General features: G+C 44.5%; 1 protein-coding gene and 1 non-coding gene across 2 annotated transcripts in view; one reads left to right on the top strand and one right to left on the bottom strand.

Moving 5' to 3' along the window:
* Positions 1 to 4,130: 4,130 nt before the first annotated feature.
* Positions 4,131 to 22,646, top strand: part of Mcmbp (minichromosome maintenance complex binding protein) — a 46,813-nt gene continuing 28,297 nt past the window's right edge. Inside the window, exons 1-4 of the mRNA XM_050165953.1 lie at positions 4,131 to 4,460; positions 21,507 to 21,592; positions 22,180 to 22,320; positions 22,437 to 22,478. Of these exons, the coding sequence (XP_050021910.1) occupies positions 4,403 to 4,460; positions 21,507 to 21,592; positions 22,180 to 22,320; positions 22,437 to 22,478 (327 nt within the window). The 5' untranslated portion in view covers positions 4,131 to 4,402. The remainder of the gene's footprint in view (positions 4,461 to 21,506; positions 21,593 to 22,179; positions 22,321 to 22,436; positions 22,479 to 22,646) is intronic.
* On the bottom strand, positions 12,170 to 12,271 carry LOC126515993 (U6 spliceosomal RNA). Its single transcript, XR_007595974.1, has one exon. It is a non-coding gene; the product is annotated as a U6 spliceosomal RNA (small nuclear RNA).

Below are 22,646 nucleotides of genomic sequence, written 5' to 3'. Positions count from 1 at the left end.
AAAAAAAAAAAAAAAAAAAAAAAAAAAAAAAAAAAAAAAAAAAAAAAAAAAAAAAAAAAAAAAAAACACGTAAATTTTGAGAGTTTTGAGCTTCTTTAGACAAGCATTTTATCGGGGGCCTGGAAATGGGGAGAGCAGTATTGAGAATGCCTTTGGGTGAATCATAGGTAACATGGCCTAAAGCTGCTAGAAGCTGGTCAAGAAGATTCTTCTGTCACCATACTGTACACCAGAGAGATGTAGGAAACAGACTTGAGATCCTTCCTTTGGGGGGGGGGGGTGGATTTACAGTCTGGCAAAACAATCAACTAAACACATAATAACAATAACCTGCAGACTTCTTAAGTGTGCTTCCTGAAACACTGACATCATCAGGGGACAGAGGTCTAAATAGTCCATGAGAAGAGAACATATATCTCTCTCCATCAGACCATTAGCATAGAACTTACTCAGCCTGAAGTGATAAAAAAAAAAAAAAGCTTCCCTGAGAAAGAAAAACTAAAATCAAAACCTAAAAATTAATTCCTCGGTCTCTTTATAAGTGAAGGGACAACTTCGCGGACAGCTTGCTCACCTCAGAAAAACCCAAATTCCAAAACTATCACTTTGAGATTTTTATTTGTTTGTTTGTTTTCGAGGCAGGGTTTCTCTGTGAAACAGTCCTAGCTGTCCTGGAACTAGCTCTTGTAGACCAGGCTGGCCTCGAACTCACAGAGGTCTGCCTGCCTCTGACTCCCAAGTGCTGGGATTAAAGGCGTGTGTCACCACTGCCCGGCTCTCACCATATGATCTTTAAAAAAAAAATGTTAGACCACAAAAGGAAGAAAGAAAAGCTAAATAATAATTAAGGAGAGTAAAAAAAGACCAAAAAGGGCTCAGAACAAGATATACCCTTCAATGTCATGTCTGCAGTGGTCTTCTATCCGGTTCCCTTTCGTGGACTCCACTCCTCCCAGTAACACCATCGGATTAAGAGTCCATTGATGCGGTGGTGGCTCACACCTTCAATCCCAGTACTCAGGAGGCAGAGACACAAGCAGAGTTCCAGGACAGCCAGGGTTACACAGAGAAACCTTGTCTTAAATCCCCCACCCCCAACAAAAAAGTGTCCACCGACAGGGACTGAAGATGTAGCTCAGCCTGGGCTACACAGAGAGTTTCAAGGAAACCTGGGCTATAATGATATAAATAAATGAATAAAAATCTCTATAGCCAGGTATCTTAGAACATAGCTTTAATTTTTACATTATGAGACTCAAAGCTCAAATACGAAATTTCCTCATTCAGTTCCGAGAGTGACTACTCTCTCTACTGGATGAACTAATGAATGAATGAGGTGGTGATATCATCTGTCTTAGTTATTTTTCTGTTGTGAGAAAACACCGTGACCAAGACAATTCATGAAAGAACGCTTTTCATTGGGCTTATGGCTCCAGAGGGTCAGAGTCCATGACGGCGGCGGGGCATGGCGACAGGACCAGCTGAGGTCTCACGTCAGGATCGGAAAGCAGAAGGCAGAGGGGGCCCACTGGGAATGGTGGGAGGTTTCTGAAGCTCCCAAATCATGATACGGAGACTTAATAATCGTTATGAATGCTTGACCTTATCTTATGCTTGTTCAACTAGCTATTGAAACTCAAACTAACCTGTTTGTCTTCATCTATGTTCTGCCTCGGGGTTTTTTACCTTTCTTCATGTGGTATGTCCTACTCAGTGTCTGGCTGGCTGGTTCCAGGAGTCTCTCTCCCTCGTTCTCTCTCCTCTCTCTCTAGCCTGACTCCTCCTACTACCTATTCTCTCTGCCACCAGCCCTGCCTATCCTTCCACTGCCTAGTCATCATCCATTCAGCTTTTTAGTAGACCAATCAGGTGCCACAGGCAGGCATTGAACAAAAGCAGCATATACAAATGTAACACATCTTTACATAGTTAAAGTAATATTCCATGCCGAGCAGTGGTGGTACATGCTTTTAATCCCAGCACACGGGAAGCAGGGGCAGGCGGATCTCTGTGAGTTCGAAGACAGTCTGGTCTATAAGAGCTAGTTCCAAGACAGGCTCCAAAGCTACAGAGAAACCCTATCTTGAAAAACAAAACAAATTTTCCACAACATTCCAAAGTCTGCCCCCAGGACACATCTCCTACAACAAGACCACACCTCTTAACCCTTTCTAAACAGTTCCACCAACTAGAGACCATGATTCAAACTTATGAGCCTATGGGGACAACATTGTCCGAGCCTTGTTAGTTTCTCAACTCACAATACCGGATGTAGAGTCATATTGAGATGCCAAGTCCAAATTACCTCTTTCACCCTGAAGCAAGTCAGGAAGCCCTCCAAAATCATGATATTTTGGCATAAAGATTACCTTGAGTTAAAGGCAACCGAGCAGAATCATATATATACTCCCGCCCTCCCACTGTCTGTATCAAAACAGGACATGGGTTTCCAAGGTGTCCTTCCTCCCCTTCGCTTCCTATCAGTTAATACAGAAGCAAATTGCCAGCGAGAACTTTAGATCTTTATCAAACCAGAACTGGAAAGATTTCACACATTGCTAAACTATAATCCGTCTTTCGTATTTTGATTTGTGGCCTTTGAGAACTGAAAACCACTTTCTTCCTGTCATTTCTCTACAAATTTATTGCTCTCTGTGGATGACTGCTAGACAGCCCAAATTATAAGCCACTTTAAGTTATTTTTCCCTGGTTGTTCATAAACTTGTGGTACTCATGTTCATAAACTTTTTTTAATTTTTTTTTTTTCCGAGACAGGGTTTCTCTGTAGCTTTGGAGCCTGTCCTGGAACTAGCTCTGTAGACCAGGCTGGCCTCGAACTCACAGAGATCCGCCTGCCTATGCCTCCTGAGTGCTGGGATTAAAAGGCATAGGCCACCACCGCCCAGCAAACTTTTTTCTTTTTATGAGACAGGGTTATATGTAGCTCAAGCTGGCTTCAAACCGGGTATGTAGCCAAGGCTGACTGTGAACACCTGATCTTCCTTGCCAGCATCTCCCAAGTGCTGGAATTTAAAGACAACGCCTGTCAGCTTTCCCTCAACAACCTGTGTGCTGTTAAGAGCAGGGAACCAAGAAAGGCAGAGCGGCAGGCTTTCTTTTCCCTACAGCTCTATGGAGGTCTCTGGGTTCAGTCTGGCTGTCTCTGTTTATCTCTTGCTAGGGACGGGATTAAACCCAGGGCCTCTTGCACGCCAGGCGAGTGCTCTACCACTGGGCAGTTCTTATTCTTCAGCCATCTACTTTCTAGATTCCATTCAGATCACTTTTCTTTTTTTTTTTTTTGATCAAGTAGGTATAGTGATAGGGTGATGAAACCAGGGTTTTCTGAGGTAAATCCCATATAGTGGGGAAATGGTTTGTGAAAACTTGGACAATTCCTAAATTCCCTGGCTAAAGGCGTTGCCCTTCTGAGTCGGCCCTCTAAGAGTATCCTGCCACTGATTTGGCTTGATTGGGAATTTTTGCGTCGTCAGAGAGCTCGCTTAGGAAATATTCCCAACACCTAGTTGCCAGGTTGGAGGTAGACGCTCACTTGCGTGTTTTCAGGTCAGAAACTAAAGTGGGCCAGAAGAGAGTTCTGAGTACTTGTTTCTCCATGAGGAACCAGTTCCTCTGCAATACCGAGATACCCACAAAGCCTGCATGCAATGTCTCCTTGATTTAAAAGCCTCCTTAATTAAATCGTTCGGGAAGAACTCATTGAGCTGGGGACAAGTTCTTACATAGGATTTTGGGCAGGGTGCCATAGAATTCTAGCGCCAGACAGATGAAAAAAAAATTAAGTCACAGAGAAATCAGGTTAGCGGACACCAAATAGAGTTTCACCCCTTAATTTTGTTCAGACATGATGACCTGGGTTAGCTAGCTTGTGCCATTTGATCCTTCCGCAGGGACGCACACTTTGGGCCAATGAGGTAGCTTGGTGGGGTTTCCCATCAACGCGCTCTCACGGTGACCACTTTGCACAGGCCAGTCTCTTCCCTGTGCCCATCTCAAAGATGGCGGCCGCGCCACTGCCCGGTCTCTACCCGTCTCCAAAATGGCCGCCCCGCCCCGCCCACTCCCTCCCCTCCGGGACTGCGCAGCACGCTCCCGCCGCCCCTCCCTCCCGAACTCCACCCAGGTCGCAGGCTGCGCGGTCGGTGGCCGCGATTTCCCGCCATTGTGAGAAGTGGAGGTGGGGACCACTGCGCCGCTCCTGCCACGGGTCAGCAGCTCCGAGGCGCTCGTCACCGCGGCAGCGTCTCCCGGAGGCCCGCGGCTCGCGACGCCCCGCGCGTGGGAGGGCGCGGACGAGCCCCCGAGGAGCCGCCGGGTTCCGAGCGCGCTCGGCCCACGGAGAAGCGCCGCACGGGCCGCGCTGGCCCCGGCTCTCAGCGCCATGCCCTGTGGAGAAGACTGGCTGAGCCACCCGCTCGGCATCGTGCAGGGCTTCTTCGGTGAGTGGCGCGCGGCGAGCGAGTTGGCGTGGCCGGGCCTGTGGCGCGGCCGCCACCGGGACGACGGCCCGAGGGATCACCGCCGAGGTGATCGCGGGGCCCTGGGCCTGGCAGCCGAGCCGGGGACAGCCCTCTCGGGTCGCGGCCGCAGGTGCCACCACCTGCCCGCTGCCCGGCTCCCGCTGGCGGGCGGCGGGGGACCTAGTTGCGAGCGCTGGCTGTGATTGACGGCCTGGCTCCTGGCTGGTGGCCTACCTAGCCCGGGTGCTGCAGGCGCGGAGAGGTCCCCTTGCCCACCGAGTGCTCCGAGAGCGGCGGCGGAGGGAAGCCACTCTGCCTGTGGGAGCCCGCAGGATATTTCAAAACTTCCGGTGTGTGTGGGGGGTGTGTGTGTGTTGGGTGCTCGATCCATCGCGCAGAAGTTCATTGTGCCCCTGTTTCCACATGTCCCCCTCGAGATAGGTGGCAATGCCTCGTTTTTCTGTCCTGTTGACTTTAGAACGCGCCGGCTTTGTGGCCCGCTCGCGTGCCCCTGCGGGGGCTAGCGAGAGATACTCAGCTGTTTACAAGCGTTTCTCCCGAGCGCGAGCCGGGAGTGCTGCAGGCAAGCGGGAGTAAATGTTAGCTGTCATTGTCGTCGTTACTCTTGTAGTTAACTAGACCTTCCGATTCCCACTCTCATCCCTATTTTCGTTTTGCTCAGGGACGACGGAGTCAAGACTTGACTCGAAACCACTGACAGATCGGCAGCATTTGACTTGCATGGCATTAAAGGGCTGTGGGATTCTCTCGTATCGTTTAAAACATAGTGAGGGGGCAGAGGGGTATTTCATTGTAAAGTCCATAGTTAGCATGTGCAAAGGCCCTGGGTTCAGTCCCTACACACGCACCCTGACGTGTTAGCGAAGGGTTAGTAAGAAGCTATGGTCCTCAGCAGCCCGTAACCGATTTCTCCTAGACAGCTGCAGACTGGCCCGGGACTCATCGTATAGCCCAGGCTAGTTGAACTCCTGTCGTTTCTCTTGCCTCAGCGTCCTAAGTGCTGGGCTCTCAGCCCTGTGCCACCTTTCTCCGTGGGAAGTTTCCTGTAGTAGGGCCTCCATGCTCCCGCAGCAACCGTTTATTCTGCCTAGAATTCTAACCAACCCTGTTGTTTCCCAGGGTGAAACTATAAAGCCGCAGATAGAAGGACTGTAGTCAGAAAACTCAGAATCTGATGAAGAGGGGGAGTGTGTAACCCCAGGAAAGACTAAAACATGGGCATGGGATGTGCTCAATGGGAGAATGCATGCCTGGCCTGCCGGCTGGTCTGGGTACACTGCAGGCCGAGAGAAGCAGATTCCTATGTAGCAATCTAGGGTGGTTTTCAAAGGGAATAGGCGTCTTACCTGTGATTCTGGCACCTGGAAGACAGGCCTAATTGCTAGCTTGAGACTACCCTATATTTTTTTTTTCATTTTTTTTGGGGGGGAGACTACCCTATAAGGTGAGAACCTATCTCTTAAAAAGCGGGGGGGGGGGGGGTGTTCTTTCACTTAACGCTAGTAATTGAAGTTCAAAATATTGAACCCAACAATTGGTGTTGAGAATAATAATGACTCCCAGATGGCGAGTGAGGATCCGATTCCCTACTGGCTGAAGGTGCAAATGGCACAGACACGCTTTAGGACAAATCCTTCCATAGTTGAAGGTTTGGGACATAAAAGGGTTAAGTTCACCCATGACTGTTTTCGAATTCTCTTCCCATTTCTTTGAGACAGGATCTCTAGCCCAGGCTGGCCTGGGGCTCATAGCTGCCTCAGCCTATGGAGTGCTGGCATCACTAGCTGACCACCTTGCCCAGCCAGAGAAATATTCCAGTACCCTGGACTGCTGTAGGGATAAAGTGGTTTTAAATATAATACTATTAGATATATTTCTTTTTTTTCTTTAAAAAAAAATTTATTTATTTATTTAGTATACAATATTCTGTCTGTGTGTGTGCAGGCCACAAGGGGGCACCAGACATCATTACAAATGGTTGTGAGCCACCATGTGGTTGCCGGGAATTGAACTCAGGCAATGCTCTTAACCACTGAGCCATCTCTCCAGCCCCCTATTAGATATATTTCTGTCATATTTTGTTCCTTAAGTGTGATCCTAAGGTCACGCATCTTTTCATAGTGCAGGAAAACCCATACTTTGGTTATAAATACTACAGTATTTTGCATATTGAATGGAAAGCAAATGGAAGGACATTGACTGGTTCTTTGTATAGTGAAGGAGAGCGTTCTCCTGTCTCCAAACTGCGGAACTACAGTTGTGGCCATTATACCCTGTTCTAGAGCTTCTTAAAATTGAAAGATGCGATGTTTATGTTATCTTGATATATGTTTTCATATTTATATATTTATTTTTGCTTTTTGGGGGGACAGGGTTTCTTTGTGTAAGAGTCCTGGCTGTCCTGGCACTAGCTCTGTAGGTCCGGCTGGCCTCGAACTCACTGAGGTCCATCTGCCACCATGTGGGTTACTGGGAATTGAACTCAGGACCTTTGGAAGAGCAGGCAATGCTCTTAACCTCTGAGCCATCTCTCCAGCCCTTCTTAGTATGTCTTGAACATCTTCCCATCTTAGGGAATTTATTTCGGCATTCTGAATGTCCTGGTGTATATTGTTAGACAAATTTCTTATCCTGTCATATATCTTAAATTAGGTGACTAATCCAGAACTGTGTTGTCTGATACAGCAGCCACTTACTTAAATTAGTGAAAATTACACAAAATTAAAGGTTAAATTCCTTGTTGTTACTACTTTTCAGATGCTTATTAGCTTCTTGTGGGTAGAGACTGTAAGAGGCTGCAGAGTTGTAGAATCTTAGACTTATTTTTAACTGTGTCTGTGTGTTAGTGTGTGGATCTGTGCCTGTGAGTGGAGTTGCCCCTAGAAGCCAGTGGTATTGGAACCCCTCCCTCCACATGCAAAACAAACTGAAGTTACAGGCTATTGTGGGCTCCCAACATGAGTGTTTGGGAACCAAATCAGGTCCTCTGAAAGAGCAGGTCTCCATCTTAACTCCAGAACCATCTCCCTAGCCGCAAGCCTGTGCTCTTAGTTGGGATCTTGCTGTGGAGTCCGGGCTAGCCTTGAACTCACTGTGTAGCTCAGGCTGCCCTTAGACTTCATCTGCCTCACCACCTAAATGCTGGTATTACAGGCATGTGCCTCCACACCCAGTTTCTGTCAGAATATTGTATCAGCTTTAATTATTAAATATTTCTTGTACCACCACACCCAGCTTTGGTCAGTGTGTTGTATCAGCTTTAGATTTACTAAATATCTCTTGACCCTGTCCAGAAATCTTCATCTTCAACACTGTTGTCATAGCCCAGGATCTGTGGTCCTCTGCGACAGCCTCCTTTCTTGTTTCTAGTATAGCTTCTCTGCTGTACTGGAACCAGTGGCTGTCAGTCGCTTCTAGAGACTTTTCCCCCTTGAGTTTTAGTTTCTTTAGGTAGCCCCAGCCCCATCCTTCTGCTTCAGCCTCAGTGCGGAGGTTACAAGCATACCCCTCTACACCCAAACTTCCATTGAACGTGGTATATTATTACCTTAGTATGTGATCTATTTACTTTTTTCTTCTCTGGTACCCACCACCTAACCCAGGCTGGTCTTGAGCCTTCCAACTTCTGGGATTCTAAGCATGTACTATCACTTCTGGCTTTTATCTAAATGTCTTCTGAGGTGTTTTTATATCTACTTGTATATTTCTCCAAGGATATATGTACATGTATAGGTGCCTTTGGATAGTAGAAGTTACAGGCAGTTGTGAGTCTTTCTCTGTGGGTGCTAGGGAATGTTTTTTACTCTAGTTTTCCTCATTTTTCATTTATTTTCTTGTTGTTTTTTTTTTTTGAGTCAGTGTTTGTGGAGCTCAGGTTGACCTCCAGCTCACTCTAACCAATGCTGTTTCTGGCCTCCATGTGCTGGGAGGCATGTATCACCATGCCTGATCACTCTTCCCCTGTAGTAACAATTTGGATTATTAACCATTCATACTTTGAGACCAGATCTTGTCAGACTGGCATCCAACTCCTTCAGCTTCTAAGTAGCTGGGACTAAAGGCACGTGCCACCTCTCCTATCCATAGGGAGGGAGGGGGGAAGACTGTGTGCACACACATGCATGTGAAGACCAGAATACAGCTTTTGGGGATTAGTTCTTTCTGTCCCGTGTGGTTCCAGTGTTTGGTCATCAGGCTCGACAGCAAGCGTGCGAGCGGTCTTGTCCAGGGAGCCATCTCACTGGCCACACGACCGCTTCATTTCATGCTGCCTACAGCTGCCTCCTCTCGAGGGTGTTTTAGTGTTGGCTTAATTTGGTGTCTTGGTTGAATCTAATGTTCAAGGCTGACAAGCCTGTAAAGGAGGGGAAGCCTGAGTGTCTGATCACTGGTCTTTTCAAGCATTCTAAGCAGTGATGAGATCCAGTGAGATCCAGTCTGATTTTGTATTCACCGTGTATTCACCGTGAACCCAGGCAGTTCACAGTCAGTGTCTGAGGCCAGCTTGGAGCTCCTCTCTCTACCACTCTGCTCTCGGTAGGCACTAAACACTAATTATGGTAAGGCTAGAGCCCCAAGACTGTGGGAAGGGACCTGGGTGTTTTGAGGAACTGAGCAGAATCAGGCCCTAGGTTTAGGAAGAGGAAGTTCAGGCAGCTCTCTCAAGGACACTCAATTTTGTGTTTTAACTTGCTGTTTTTCTTCTCCATAGCCCACAGATTCACTTGTTCTCAGTTCCAGCCCACACCTACCTTTGTCCCCAATTCTAGATTTTCTCTCTTCTTGGCCCAGCATAGAGTCGACTGTTACCCCATGATTACTGACAACTCTGATGGCTGTAAGAGTTCGTGGGATAGTCACGTCTCTTGAGGCCTGCCTTAACGGCGGGGAGAGTCTCAGAGGAGTGAATTGAGCAACCATGGCAAAATGCATATTTAAGTTCTAATAAAATCATGTGCTTAAATGGCCAATACATACCTGTTAAGTAAGTTCTGTTCTCCTGTTGAGTGAAACTCCTTTTATCATTTGATTTTTTTTTTTTTAAACAGGGTTTTACTTACTATGTAGACCAGGCAGTCCTCACAAGAAATCCATATACTTGCCTCTGCCTACCAAGTGCTGGGATTAAAGATTTGTAGTATCAAGCCTGACCCAGGTTGAGCTGGAAACTTTCAACTGTTCTTGCTTTCTAGTGTTTTGAGGGTGCCAAAACATTTTTATTCAGATATAATTCACATAAAATTTGCAATTTAGGCATATATGTTTGACCTGGTGATATAAGGCCTGTCTGGCAAACCAATGAAAATCTGTCTCAAGATAAAAAACCTGAGGATATAGCTGAGTGTTATTGGTATTATGTGGAGCCTTAGGTTTAATAACTACTAAATTATATAAATAGGTATTTAATGATTTTTAATTTTGTCTGAAAGGGGGTGGTTTATGGGCACAGGAGTGCCACAGTACATGTGTAGAGGTCAGAGGACAACCTGTAGGAGTTGGTTCTTTTCCTGCTACTGTCTGGGTTCCGGTGATCAGACTCGGGTCATTGGGCTTGGCAGTAAGCAACCTGAACCACTAAGCCATCGCTAGCATTTTTTGTTTGTTTGTTTGGGTGTAACAGACTTTCTTTCGGACCATCAACCAGCTCCCAGATTATGACACGGAGACTTACTAGCTGTGAATATTTGATTTGGCCTTAGCTTAGGCTCACTTTTTGCAAGCTTTTTTTTTTTTTTTTTTAATTGTGTATACAATATTCTGTCTGTGTATGTCTGCAGGCCAGAAGAGGGCACCAGACCTCCTTACAGATGGTCGTGAGCCACCATGTGGTTGCTGGGAATTGAACTCAGGACCTTTGGAAGAGCAGGCAATGCTCTTAACCACTGAGCCATCTCTCCAGCCCCTTTTTGCAAGCTCTTATAATTCAACCCCTTTCTCTTTATCTGTTTTGCCTCAGGGCTTTTTACCTTTCTTTCCTTTTGTATATCTTACTTTCACTGCTTCTTTTTTCTTGTGCAGCTTTGGTGCCTGCCCTGGAACTAACTCTTGTGGACCAGACTGGCCTTGAACTCACAGAAATCAGGCGTGCACCACCACCTCTGGGTTCTCTGCTTCCCGTGGCTGGCGACTGCCTGGCTTATGGCCCTGGGTGGGTGCCTCTCTTTCTCCCTTGTTCTTTCCTCCTCTTTCTCATTCTTTCTGCCTGCCAGCACCCTGCCTACCTATCGGTTGTTCATCTTTTTATTAGATCAGTTAGGTGCCTTAGGCAGGCAAAGTGGACAAATGCCTAGTTAAAATAGTATTCCACAACATTTGGCTTTTTTTCTTGTTGTTATTTTGGTGGGTTTTTTTTTTGTGTTTGCTTATTATATCTATATAATTTTTAATTTTTAAAAACATTTTTATATACAAGTCTTTATGAATTAATGCATACAATATAGACAAATATACACTGATGTATATAGGTTTTGGTTTCTGACCTTTTTTTGCTTGTTTGTTTTAAATATTTTTTTAAATTTATTTATTTATTTTGGTTTTCAATTTTTCAAGACAGGGTTCCTCTGTGTAGCTTTGGAGTCTGTCCTGGAACTTACTCTATAGACCAAGCTGGCCTTGAACTCACAGCTTTCACCTGCCTCTGCCTCCCAAGGGCTGGGATTAAAGGAGTGCACCACCACTGTCCAGATTTTTTAAGCACTTGCTACTCTCACAGAGCACCCAATCTTTCTTCCTTCCTTCCTTCCTTCCTTTTTACATGTAAGCCCGCATGTCAGAGAGGGCACCAGATCTCATTATAGATATTTGTGAGCAACCATTTGGTTGCTGGGAATTGAACAAAGGACACCTGGGTGAGCAACCAGTGCTCTTAACCCCTGAGCCATCTTCCCAGCCTGTTTCTTTGGTATTTTTATAATGTTGTACAACCAGCACCACTGTCATTTCCATCATCCCAAAAGAATTGCACACGTGTGCGCACACTCACACACACACAGCCAAACACACCTCCAGTGCTTTAGCAGTTACCATCCTAAACATACTCTGGACACTTTTTATTTAAGTAGAGTCATAACATGTAGTCTTAGGGGCTGCTTTCTTTCATTTAGAATATTTTCATGTTTTATCCGTGTTTGAGCATGAATTTCTTTTTGTGACTGAAAATAATTTCCTTCTGTATATGATTGTAAACGATTTTGTTTAGGTACTGGTGACTAGATGCTCTTCCAGAGGGCCCAAGTTGGATTCACAGTACTCGTGTGGCAGTTCACACCTGTCTGTAACCCCAGTTCCAGGGGCTGAGATGCTTTCTTTTGTGCTCCACGACACCAGGCATATATGTGGTACAGAAACATGGATGTAGGCAAAACACTCACTTACAAATTAAGGAATAATTTTAAAGATTTTTGTTTATTCATTCACTCCTTAATGGTCTCTGAATCGACTTCTGCCTTGAGTTTCTGACCTGACTTCCTGGATGATGGAGTGCCATCAGTAAGATGAATTAAACCTTTTCCTCCCCAAGTTACTTTTGTTCCTGTGTTTATCACAGCAATAGAAACACTAAGACACATGCATTCTGATGTCTCCAGATCTTTTCTTACTGCTTAATTTCTTGTTCGTGATAGTCATTTGGGTAGGAGTAAAGGTATATGCTGCTGTTTTTTTCCCCTTTAAATATGGAACACAACAAATTTGAATGTCATCCTTGTACATGGGCCATGCTAATCTCTGTATTGTTCCAGTTTTAGTATATGTGCTGCTGAAGTGAACACGCTGTTGGGATTTTTATTTTTTAAATTTTTTTTTTTAAGAAAATAATTCTCGCTGGTGGTGGTGCACGCCTTTAATCCCAGCACTCGGGAGGCAGAGGCAGGCGGATCTCTGTGAGTTCGAGGCCAGCCTGGTCTAAAAAAAAAAAAAGAAAAGAAAATAAATTTCTCCAATAATAAATAATACCTTGTGTGTGTATATTGCCATTTTGGTATACTCTCGGAAGACATGTCTGTTGAGAATCTGGGTGTGGTCCCATGCCTGTAATCTTAGCACTTGGAATAAAGTTTGGTTTGCTGCAGGTCTGTCTGAGATCAGCCTGAGCTACGTAACTGCATTCTAGACCATCTGTTTAAGTCCTTTGCAGCCAATGAGTAGGTGAGGCAGCATTTCGTGTATTCCAGGCTGGCGGTGTGCATGCTAGGCAACCACTCTACCAACTGATCTGGTTCCAGCCTCTTCCTTCTTACTTTTTAAAACCAGATCTCATGTATTCCAGGCCAGCGTTAGACTCACTATGTAGGTAAAATTTGTAAATTTCCCTTTTTCTTGTGAATTGTGGGATTTTGTTTTCTTCTCTCTAGTTCACAAGCAAAGCCAGGAATTGAACTCAGGTCTTTTTGCTTGATACAGAGAATTTTCTCCCCCTTAGCAATCCTGGCTATGAGTTTTTGTTTTGTTTTTGGTTTTTCGAGACAGGGTTTCGCTGTAGTTTTAGAGCCTGTCCTGGAACTAGCTCTTGTAGACCAAGCTGGCCTTGAACTCAGAGAACCGCCTGCCTCTGCCTCCAAGTGCTGGGATTAAAGGCTGCACCATCAGTGCCAGGCTTCCCACTGTAAGTTTTTAATTTTGATAAAGTAACTTATCCTCCTTTTGGTTGCTCATATTTTGGGGTGTCCATATATTTGCCCATCGCCCCCTTTTTTTAATAGTGAATGATCTTTTTACTGATAGCTGTCCAGTTTTCCCAGTCTTATTTGTTGGTGAGACTATCTTTTCCTTATTACAGTTTTGGCACCTTTCTTGAAATATCAGTTGGTCCTACATGGGTGGCTTTATTTTGAACTCCATTTCTACTCTGTGGTCTCTATGATCTTGCTCCTTGCCAGTTCTTCTTGACTGCTATGGCTTTGTGCTATTTTGTTGTTGAGGAGTGGTGTCTGTGTCTGTGTGTGTGTCTGTACATACATGTCCAGTAGACACCAGAGGATGGCATCGGACACCCTGCTCTATCATTCTCCATTTTATTATATTGAAGCAGGGTCTTTTACCAGACCCAAAGCTTCCAGCTTTGGCTGTAGGGGCTGACTCGCCGGTTCCTGACCCTACCTGTCTCCACACCCCGTGTTAGGGTTGTAGGCTCCCATGGCCATACCCAACTTTTTTGTGTGTACTTGTGATTTGAATTCAGATCTTAGCCTGTGTCAGCAAAACCCCCTTTTCAAAAAATGACAACCCTTATCCTCTGGGTTCATACACGTATAACCTGGAATCCCAGCCCTCAAGATGGAAGCAGTAAGAATGCTAATTTCAAGGCCAGCCGGGGCAGCACAGTGAGACTCTAAATAAATAGGTTGGGTGGGAGAGGGTGGAGATTGAGGACTACAGCTTAGTGGAGCATATGATCACCATGTTTGAGACCCTGGATTCCATCTCTAGCATCCTGGGGGAGGGGCAGCTAAGCCTTTGCTGTTACTGCTTATAACCATTATTCTAACCAGTACTTGATTTTACAGCCATTTACGACTGCTTCCATCCATTCTAGTTTTGTTACTTGTATATGATTTTGAAGAATTTATTTAGAGCTGTTTTAAGTTCACAGGAGATATGAAAGGTAGAAGATTTCTGTGGAAGACCTCCCTTCCTCCAAATGATAACGTTTCCAAAGAGAAGTGTATTTGTCACAATGGAGAGATTCTCATTAGGCCAAGGAAATGGCTCACTGTGCTAACTGAATGGCTTGAATTCAATCCCTGGAACCCAGTCTAAAGGTGGGAGGACAGAATGAATTCTAGAGCTGTCCTCTGGACCCGGATTAGATTCCCAGTAACCACATACATAGTAACTGTGACTCCAGTTCCATGAACTCCAATGCCCTCTTCTGACCTCTGCCAGCCCTCACAGTACCACACATACATTCAGGCACCACACCTACATATAAAATAAAATCAATAGTTATTTAAAAACTTGTCCTGTGATCTCTGCACACAAGGCCCTGCCCCAAATATATGTATATAAAGCCTCCATTAACATGGTGCCCTCCAAAGTCCACAGTTTCTCTGCATTGCTGGGGTAGAGCGATAGGAATGCATTCGCCGAGTGCCAGACTCCAGGCTGTCTGCTGTAGCGGCCGCAGCAGTGAATGAAAACTGCTGCTCTTCACAGCTCTGGCTGCCAAGGCAAAGCATTCTTTGCTGACCTGCATCCCGGGACTTGTTCTTTTTACGGAACAGCTTGGACACTTTCTTTTTTTTTTTTTTTTTTTTTGGTTTTTCGAGACAGGGTTTCTCTGTGGCTTTGGAGCCTGTCCTGGAACTAGCTCTGTAGACCAGGCTGGTCTCGAACTCACAGAGATCTGTCTGCCTCTGCCTCCCGAGTGCTGGGATTAAAGGTGTGCGCCACCATCGCCCGGCTAGCTTGGACACTTTCTTATCTGCATGTAATGTGGTTGGTGTTCTGTATAATCGCTATGCTATAGTGCTTACTCTCAATCTGTGTGTGTGTGTGTGTGTGTGTATACACACGTACGCACGAAAGTGCACGCACATGCATGGATACATGTCTCTTTTTTTGACAGTTTCCATCATAGAACAGAAAAGTAGTAAGTCTGTTTTATCCTTATTTTCTTTTGTGGAGTGTGTCTTTGGTGTTTTATTTGAACAGTTTTAGCCAAATTTTTGTCTATCTAGGTTTTCTTTTGTGTGATACTTTGAGTTTTATAATCTTACAGTCTTTTCTTTTTGTTTAGTTCTGTGATCTATTTTAAATTAGTTTTGTAACAGATTTACAGTTTGGGCCTAAATTTCAATTTTTTTTGCAGGGATACTCATTTGTTCCAACATCATTCTTATAGTGCTTTCTCCTTTGTATATTGCTTCTTTGAAAGTTGAGTTGGTGTAAACCTGTAGGTTATTTATTTTGTTTCATTGGGCTGTCCTTTTGCAAGCACTATACTTGGGCTTTTTTTTTTCCATTTTTTTCTTTTTGGGACTAGTTGTCACATAATGCAAGTTTGCCCTGAACTTGTTAATAGCCAAGGATGACCTTGAACTTGATCCTTCTGTCTCTCCCTAGTGCTTCAATTACAAGTTTATAAAGGTGTTCACCACCACTCAGTATATTTTAATAAAATTTTGTGAGTGTGTGTGTGTGTGTGTGTGTGTGTGTGGTTTTTCGAGCCGGGTTTTTCTGTAGCTTTGGAGCCTGTCCTGGAACTAGTTCTTGTAGACCACGCCGGCCCCGAACTCAGAGATTTACCTGCCTGCCTCCCGAGTGCTAGAGTGCCGGGATTAAAGGTGTGTGCCACCACCACCCGGCATTGCAATAAAATTTAAAAATAGAAAAAGTCAAATGTGCTGGTGAACAATTTTTAACCCCAGCATCTGGAAAGCAGAGACAGGTGGCTCTCCGAGTTTAAGGCCAGCCTGGTCTAAAGAGTGAGTTATAAGCCCGCCAGGACTATACACTGAGATTCTTTCTTTTTAAAATGAAAAGAAAAAGGGTGGTCTTTTGGCCAGCAAGCTGGCTCAGTGGATAAAGGTGCTGGCTGCCATCCCTGATGACCTGAGTTCAATTCCTGGGACCCACTTAGTAGGAGAGAATTGACCCTTGAAAGTTGTCCTCTGAACACACACACTCACTCACTCATTCACCCACTCACTCACCACGGCAGGGTTTCTCTGTGCAACAGCCCTGACTGTCCAGGAACTCACTCTGTAGACTAGGCTGGCCCAGAACTCACAGGGCTCCCTCTGCCTCTGCCTTTGGAGGGTAAAGGCATGTGCCGCCCAGGAGCCTCCCTTTAAAATAGTTTTCAAAGCTGACTTAGATGAGAATGAGAGACAGCTTCACGGTGGGTCTGTTCACCAAGAAGATATGACCATATGTGCTTCAGAGCTCACGCAGATGCCGCTGAGCTGATGGGTGTGGAAATGCAGCCACAGCTGAAGAGTTTGCTGCTGCTCATAGTAGCTGGAAAGTTCGTAGAGCTCCTAAAGGTCTGAGAGTGCCCATCAACCAAGCAGCTCATTTAGTGTGCTCACCTCCCAGTCCCAGAACAGGCACTGTCCAAGTGCACATGTGACTTTGGCCAAGATAAATCATTCTGAGTTAGGAAGGGAAATATGCAGGAAGAGGGTTGGAAATCAGAAAGATGTCACACTTGTAAAACATAAAGTCAACAGATCAAAAAGAAGTCTCTATGAAACTTAAAATTATTTTCAGCCAAACAAAAATGGAAATGTGAGAACGTTTTCTAAGCACAACCAGAGACATTGTTGTATGTGTGTTTAAAAAGAAACTTCAACCTTTAATCCCAGCACCTGGGAGGCAGAGGCAGGTCGATCTTGAACTCACAAGGACGCACCTGCCTCTGCCTCCTGTGTGCTGGGATTAAAGGCATGCACCACCACCTGGCCCCTTTCTGAGTTTTTGAGTCTGGCTACGAAACTGGGAAACACTCAGTTGGGAAAATGCTTGGCTCACAAGCATGATGACCTGAGTTCAATCCCAGAGCTCCTGTATAAACGCAGGGTTTAGAGTGCATGTCCTTAGTTTCTACACTGGGAGATGAAGTGGAGGAGGCAAATCTCTGTGGTTTGCTCGCTAGCCAGCCTACTTACTTGGCAAGTTTCAGGCCAGTGAGAGACCCTATCCAAAAAATAGTGGACAGTGCCTGCTTGACAAATAACACTCTGGGTTGTCATTTGTCCCTTACACATATGTGCACACCTGTGCATACACACATGAATGCATGAGCACATCACCCATCCCATAAGAGTCTGCCTACATTAAAATGGTTTAAAACCAACAAATTGTGCCATTTTGCTATCATTCTGACTTTTTGACACAGGTTATAACTGTAGTCTGGGCTGGAACTCACCGCCTCCTCCACCTGATACCTAGCTAGTTTGTCACACATTCCTCCTCAGTTGCCCTCCTTGATAATTTGTTTCAGGGTTGCTGGGTTTGGACTTCAGATATGGGGAGTAAGCACTGCCAGGGCATTCTGTGTACCGTAGTCACAAACAATCCAACCTACGTTCCCTCCCCTCCAGCGTCTCACTAGTCTCCACTGTGCTGTCTGTCTTTAGGAACTGGCCTGGTCTAGTTCCCATGTTAAGTGGAACCATCCTGTTTTGTCTGCTTAAATCTCCCTTTAGCAAAATGTTTTTAGGATCTATCTCTGTTACCTACCGTCCTTCCTTCCTTCCTTCCCTCCTCCTCCTCCTTCCCTCACTCCCTCCTTTCTTCCTTTCCCCTCCCTCTCTTCCCTCCCTCCCTCCCTCCCTCCTTCCTTCCTCCTTCCTTCCTCCTTCCTTCCTTCTTCCCTCCTTCCTTTCCCTCCTTCCTTTCTTCCTTCACAAAGGAACACAGGGTAATCTAATGAATAAAGGATTTTTTTTTTTTGAGATAGGGTTTCTCTGTATAGCTTTGATTGTCTAGAAACTTGCTTTTTAGACCAGGTTGGCCTTGAACTCATAGAGATCCGCCTACTGGAGTCCTCCCAAATAATGACTTATTATTAATTATGAAAGCTTGGCCTTAAAATATGCTTGTTCGCAGCTAGCTCTTAAAACTTAAATTAGGCCATTTATATTAATCTACGCTCTTCCACATGGCTCAGTACTTACATCCAGCTTCTCTGCATCTAGCTGGCAAATCTCCCCACCCCCTACCAGATTTCTTTCTCTGGTTCCTATCTGTCCCCGAATGTCCTGTTTATCCGCTTCTGCCTAGCTATGACCTTTCTGCTCTGGTTCGTTATTAAACCAGTCAGAAGGTACCTTAAGCAGGTGAGGAAGGGCAGAAACACATCTGTACATCATGTACAAAAAGATTATCCCAGCAGCCTACCTCCTCCTCCTGAGTGCTGGGATTAAAGGCATGTGCCCACCAGGTGTAAGGATATTCTTTTTTTTTTTTTTTAATTTTATCTGGTCTTTTGGCTTTTTTTTTTTTTTTCTTTTTTTCCGAGACAGGGTTTCTCTGTGGCTCTGGAGCCTGTCCTGGAACTAGCTCTGTAGACCAGGCTGGTCTCAAACTCACAGAGATCCACCTGCCTCTGCCTCCCGAGTGCTGGGATTAAAGGCGTGCGCCACCATTGCCCGGCTTTGGCTTTTTTATTTATTTATTTATTATGTATACAAAATTCTGTCTGTGTATGCCTGCAGGCCCCATTACAGATGGTTGTGAACCATCATGTGGTTGCTGAGAATTGAACTCAGGACCTTTGGAAGAACAGGCAATGCTCTTAACCTCTGAGCCATATCTCCAGCCCCATAAGGATATCCTTTGAAGCAAAACTGAAACTATACGCAAAAATAGAAATCTCAACCTAAACCTCATACTTTACATAGAAATCAACTCAGTTGGTCATAGATCTAAGAACAAAACCTGGAGTAGGACACCCAGGTTGTTTTGTTCTTCATTTCTAATTGAATTGTATGTGTGTAAATGGGTGGTGCACGTGTGGAGGCCACTTCTCTCCTTCCCTCATGTAGGTCCCAGGGATTGAACTACGGTCGTCAAGTGTGGCCCAGTTAAGGGAAAATGTTTGGAAACTGCGAACGCAAGGTTTTTGTGTTTCTGACAGACTCAGCTCCATCACAATTAGAATCAAATTCCTCTTATTTGGCATCTATTTAGAGCAACCATGTGGTAAATAAAAAGGCTTGCCAGACATGTGCGCTAGGGGAGTTAGCTATATCCTGTCGATAACTGTTTGGTCTTTTCACCACCTGTAAGCTGCTCCTGCAGATGGCTTACTCATTGTAAGAGCTGAAGATATACTGTATGTGGAGTGGAGAACTGGCTGCCACTTTGGGTGATGAGCCTCTTATGTCTTTGGGACATCCCGCCTTTTAGCACTGCTAGAAGGATAGACCATCATTTACATGGCAGTACAATGGGGGTGTTGAAGGACAGAATTAAAATTTCAAGGTTTTTCTTTTTCCTGTTTTGTTTTTATTTCATTTGATATTGGCTCATGTAACTGAGGCAGGCCTTATTTATACTCACTATATAACTGAGGAACCCTGAACTCCTGATCCTCCTGCTGCCACCTCCCGAATGCTGAGGTCCCAGCCGTGTCATTCACACCTTCATAGGATTTCTCCCACTTTCTAGTATTGAGAGTTAGACTGAGACCTTGTGTATTAGACAAGTACCCTGCCACTGACCTACATTCATAGCCCAGATTAAAGACCTTATTTGGCCTTATTTTTGATTCTAGAGTCAGGCAACCCAACATAACTGATATGGTATGGTTACCGGTGTCAAAAGAAAAAAGTACTTTAGTTTATTGATCTTAATTTTTGTTATGTTGTTATGTTTAGAATTCTAGGATTGGGCAACACTTTATATTCCATTAGACAGTTAAGATTTTGATAGGCTGAGGAGAAGAATTTGTTGAATTTTATAGGAAGCCTAAAGAGAGCAGAAACAGGGAAATAGATTGTTCGTTTCCAAGGTGTTTCCCTTGGCAGGTGGGCAGCAGGACTGGACAATTGAGAAACAACTGATGAGTGTTTGGAGGCCTAAGGCCACTGGTATAAAGAATACGATGAGGGGGCTGGAGAGACGGCTCAGTAGTTAAGAGCACTGGCTGTTCATAATAAATAAATCTTTAAAGAGAAAAATGAATATGATGAGAGAAACTGAATGCCAGGCCAGTTCAAACTGGTTGGTTGGAGAATTTGCCTGTGCTTTTCTCCTGGCTTCTTGGAAGATCAGGCAAAAAGCTTAGTTTTCTGGTGTTTTGGTGACATGGAACTTTAGGTTTTAGCATGGTAATTGCACTTTATTTTAGTCATGCTTCCTGTGCATTTGCCTCCTCAAATGGTCGAGTGGTGGTGGTGCGGAGGCAGACCTTGAATTTATAGAGATCCACCTACCTTTACCTCCCAACTGCTGGGATTAAAGACTGGGGTTCTCCCCACCCAGCTCAAGGAAAGGATTAACTGACATTGCGACATACATGGTTGGTTGTATCAGGGCCTGCAGAGATGTCTCCGTGTTTAAGAGCACCTACTGCTCCTGCAGAGGATCCAGATTTAGTTCCCAGCTCTTACTTAGGTAATTCACAGCTGATTGTAATTCTATGTCAAGGAGATATGATGCCCTCTTATGGCCTCTTCAGGCACCTGTGCTCAAGGACATACCTACACACAGATACACAGAATTCAAAAATAAATCTTTTAAAAAGTATTTAAAGTATTATTACAGCTGTTTAAACTTACGACAATCTGAAGAAACACACTGAAATATTTAGAAGGCAAGTGTACATAATGCATACAACTTAAATGGGTTAGAAAAGACTTGTGATGATCAAACAAATGATAAGACAGACGGAGCAAAGATAGGTGTTCTTTTTTTAATAATTTATTTAAATTTATTCTATGTGCATTGGTGTGAAGGTGTCAGATCCCCAGGAACTGGAGTTACAGACAGTTGTGAGCTGCCATGTGGGTGCTGGAAATTGAACTCAGGTCCTCTGGAAGAGCAGTCAGTGCTCGTATCTACTGAGTCATCTCTCCAGCCCCCGATATAGGTGTTCTTTATACTGTTTATGTAGGTTAAAAGCTTCTAATTATTGCCAGATTCCCTTAGTTAGATCCTCAGAAACCAACTCTGGCAAATTGTTCTCTGGCCTCCTTGCATGTGTGTGTGCACATACACACACTAAGTAAGTAAGTGTGATTTAAAAATCTCACCGCTTTCCAATTCAGAGTATATTACCATAAATAAAATAGCTTGGGCTGAATGTTTGATCTACTGTACCTTGTGCTGGTCCAGGTAAACCACATATTCCACAGGTGTTGGCTCTCAGTTGTTAGTGCTGGAGAGCCATGGGGCCAGCAGCCTGGGTTTGTGGTACCCAGCGTCCAGCAGGGAAGCTCCTTGAATGCCTGTGGCTGTCCCAGTTGCACTTGTATTAACTACTAAGCTTACATGGTATTGACTTGAACATAATCTCTTGGTCTTTGTTGTACTTTGATGATCATATTTCTCTTTCAGCCCAAAATGGAGTTAATCCCGACTGGGAGAAGAAAGTTATAGAATACTTCAAGGAAAAGCTGAAGGAAAATAATGCTCCTAAATGGGTGAGTTGGCTGGCTATAGTTTCTCTCAGCAGAATAGACCCCACCCCCACCCCAATGTGAGGAGAAGTGGTTTAGTGAGTGCAGCTCCTGTCCTCAGTGCATCCTCATTGCAAGGCTTTGCGCTGATGCTTGTGTTGTGCCTCTAGGTGGCAGTAAATGCCTGCTCCTTCCTGGTGAACTGTCTAGTAGCTGTCACCTATGTTCTGTTCCCGCCTAGAAGCATGTGCTAATGTTCAGAGGACTCATAAGGTGCATGCCTTTCTGTTGATTGAGAGGATTCCGGAGTCCTTTGTAAGAGGTGACGTCTGTAATCTGGGGAGACACAGAAGGATGACAAGTTTGGGGCTAGCCTCTGCTATTAGTGAGTTCCAGACCATTCTGAGCTACAAAAAGTCTGTCTCAAAAGAAGGGAAAGAAGAGACAGAAAATAAAGTAGGCAGGCCGGGAGGCTATGCATGCTTTTGGAAAGGAAAGCATCCCGTTATGGACAAGTGTTATCACAGGAACAGGGCTAGATTTTGAATGTGTGTGTGCTTAACAGTTACAGATGACAACTTTGCTGACTTGCTTGTTTGTTTTCTCTGAAGGTACCATCATTGAATGAAGTTCCCCTTCATTATTTGAAGCCTAACAGCTTTGTCAAGTTTCGTTGCATGATTCAGGATATGTTTGACCCTGAGTTTTACATGGGTGTTTATGAGACGGTTAACCAGAACACAAAAGCACGGGTATGTGTTGCTTTCTTCTTGAGATTTTCTGTTTATAATTTGTAATATTGTGTGTGTGTGTGTATGTATGTATGTATATCTATATATATAATACTTTTTGTTTGTTTTGGTCATAGGTTCTTCATTTTGGAAAATACAGGGATATAGCAGAATGTGGGGTATGTATCTTTTATGTTATTTGAACTTTTTTTAGCTTGATTTTTTTTCACCTAAAAAGAGAATTCATTTTTCTTTGGTTGGTCTTTAATGTTGCTATTTTGTGTGTGAATGAGTTCTTAAAAATCAGACAGAATTTTTTTTTTTTTTTTTTTTTTTTTTTGTTTTTT

This window comes from Alexandromys fortis, unplaced genomic scaffold (assembly GCF_014885135.2).
Source record: "Alexandromys fortis isolate MF-2015 unplaced genomic scaffold, M_Fortis_MF-2015_v1.1 scaffold_146, whole genome shotgun sequence".
NCBI lineage: Eukaryota > Metazoa > Chordata > Mammalia > Rodentia > Cricetidae > Alexandromys > Alexandromys fortis.
This window is presented reverse-complemented; position numbering and strand designations above follow the sequence as displayed.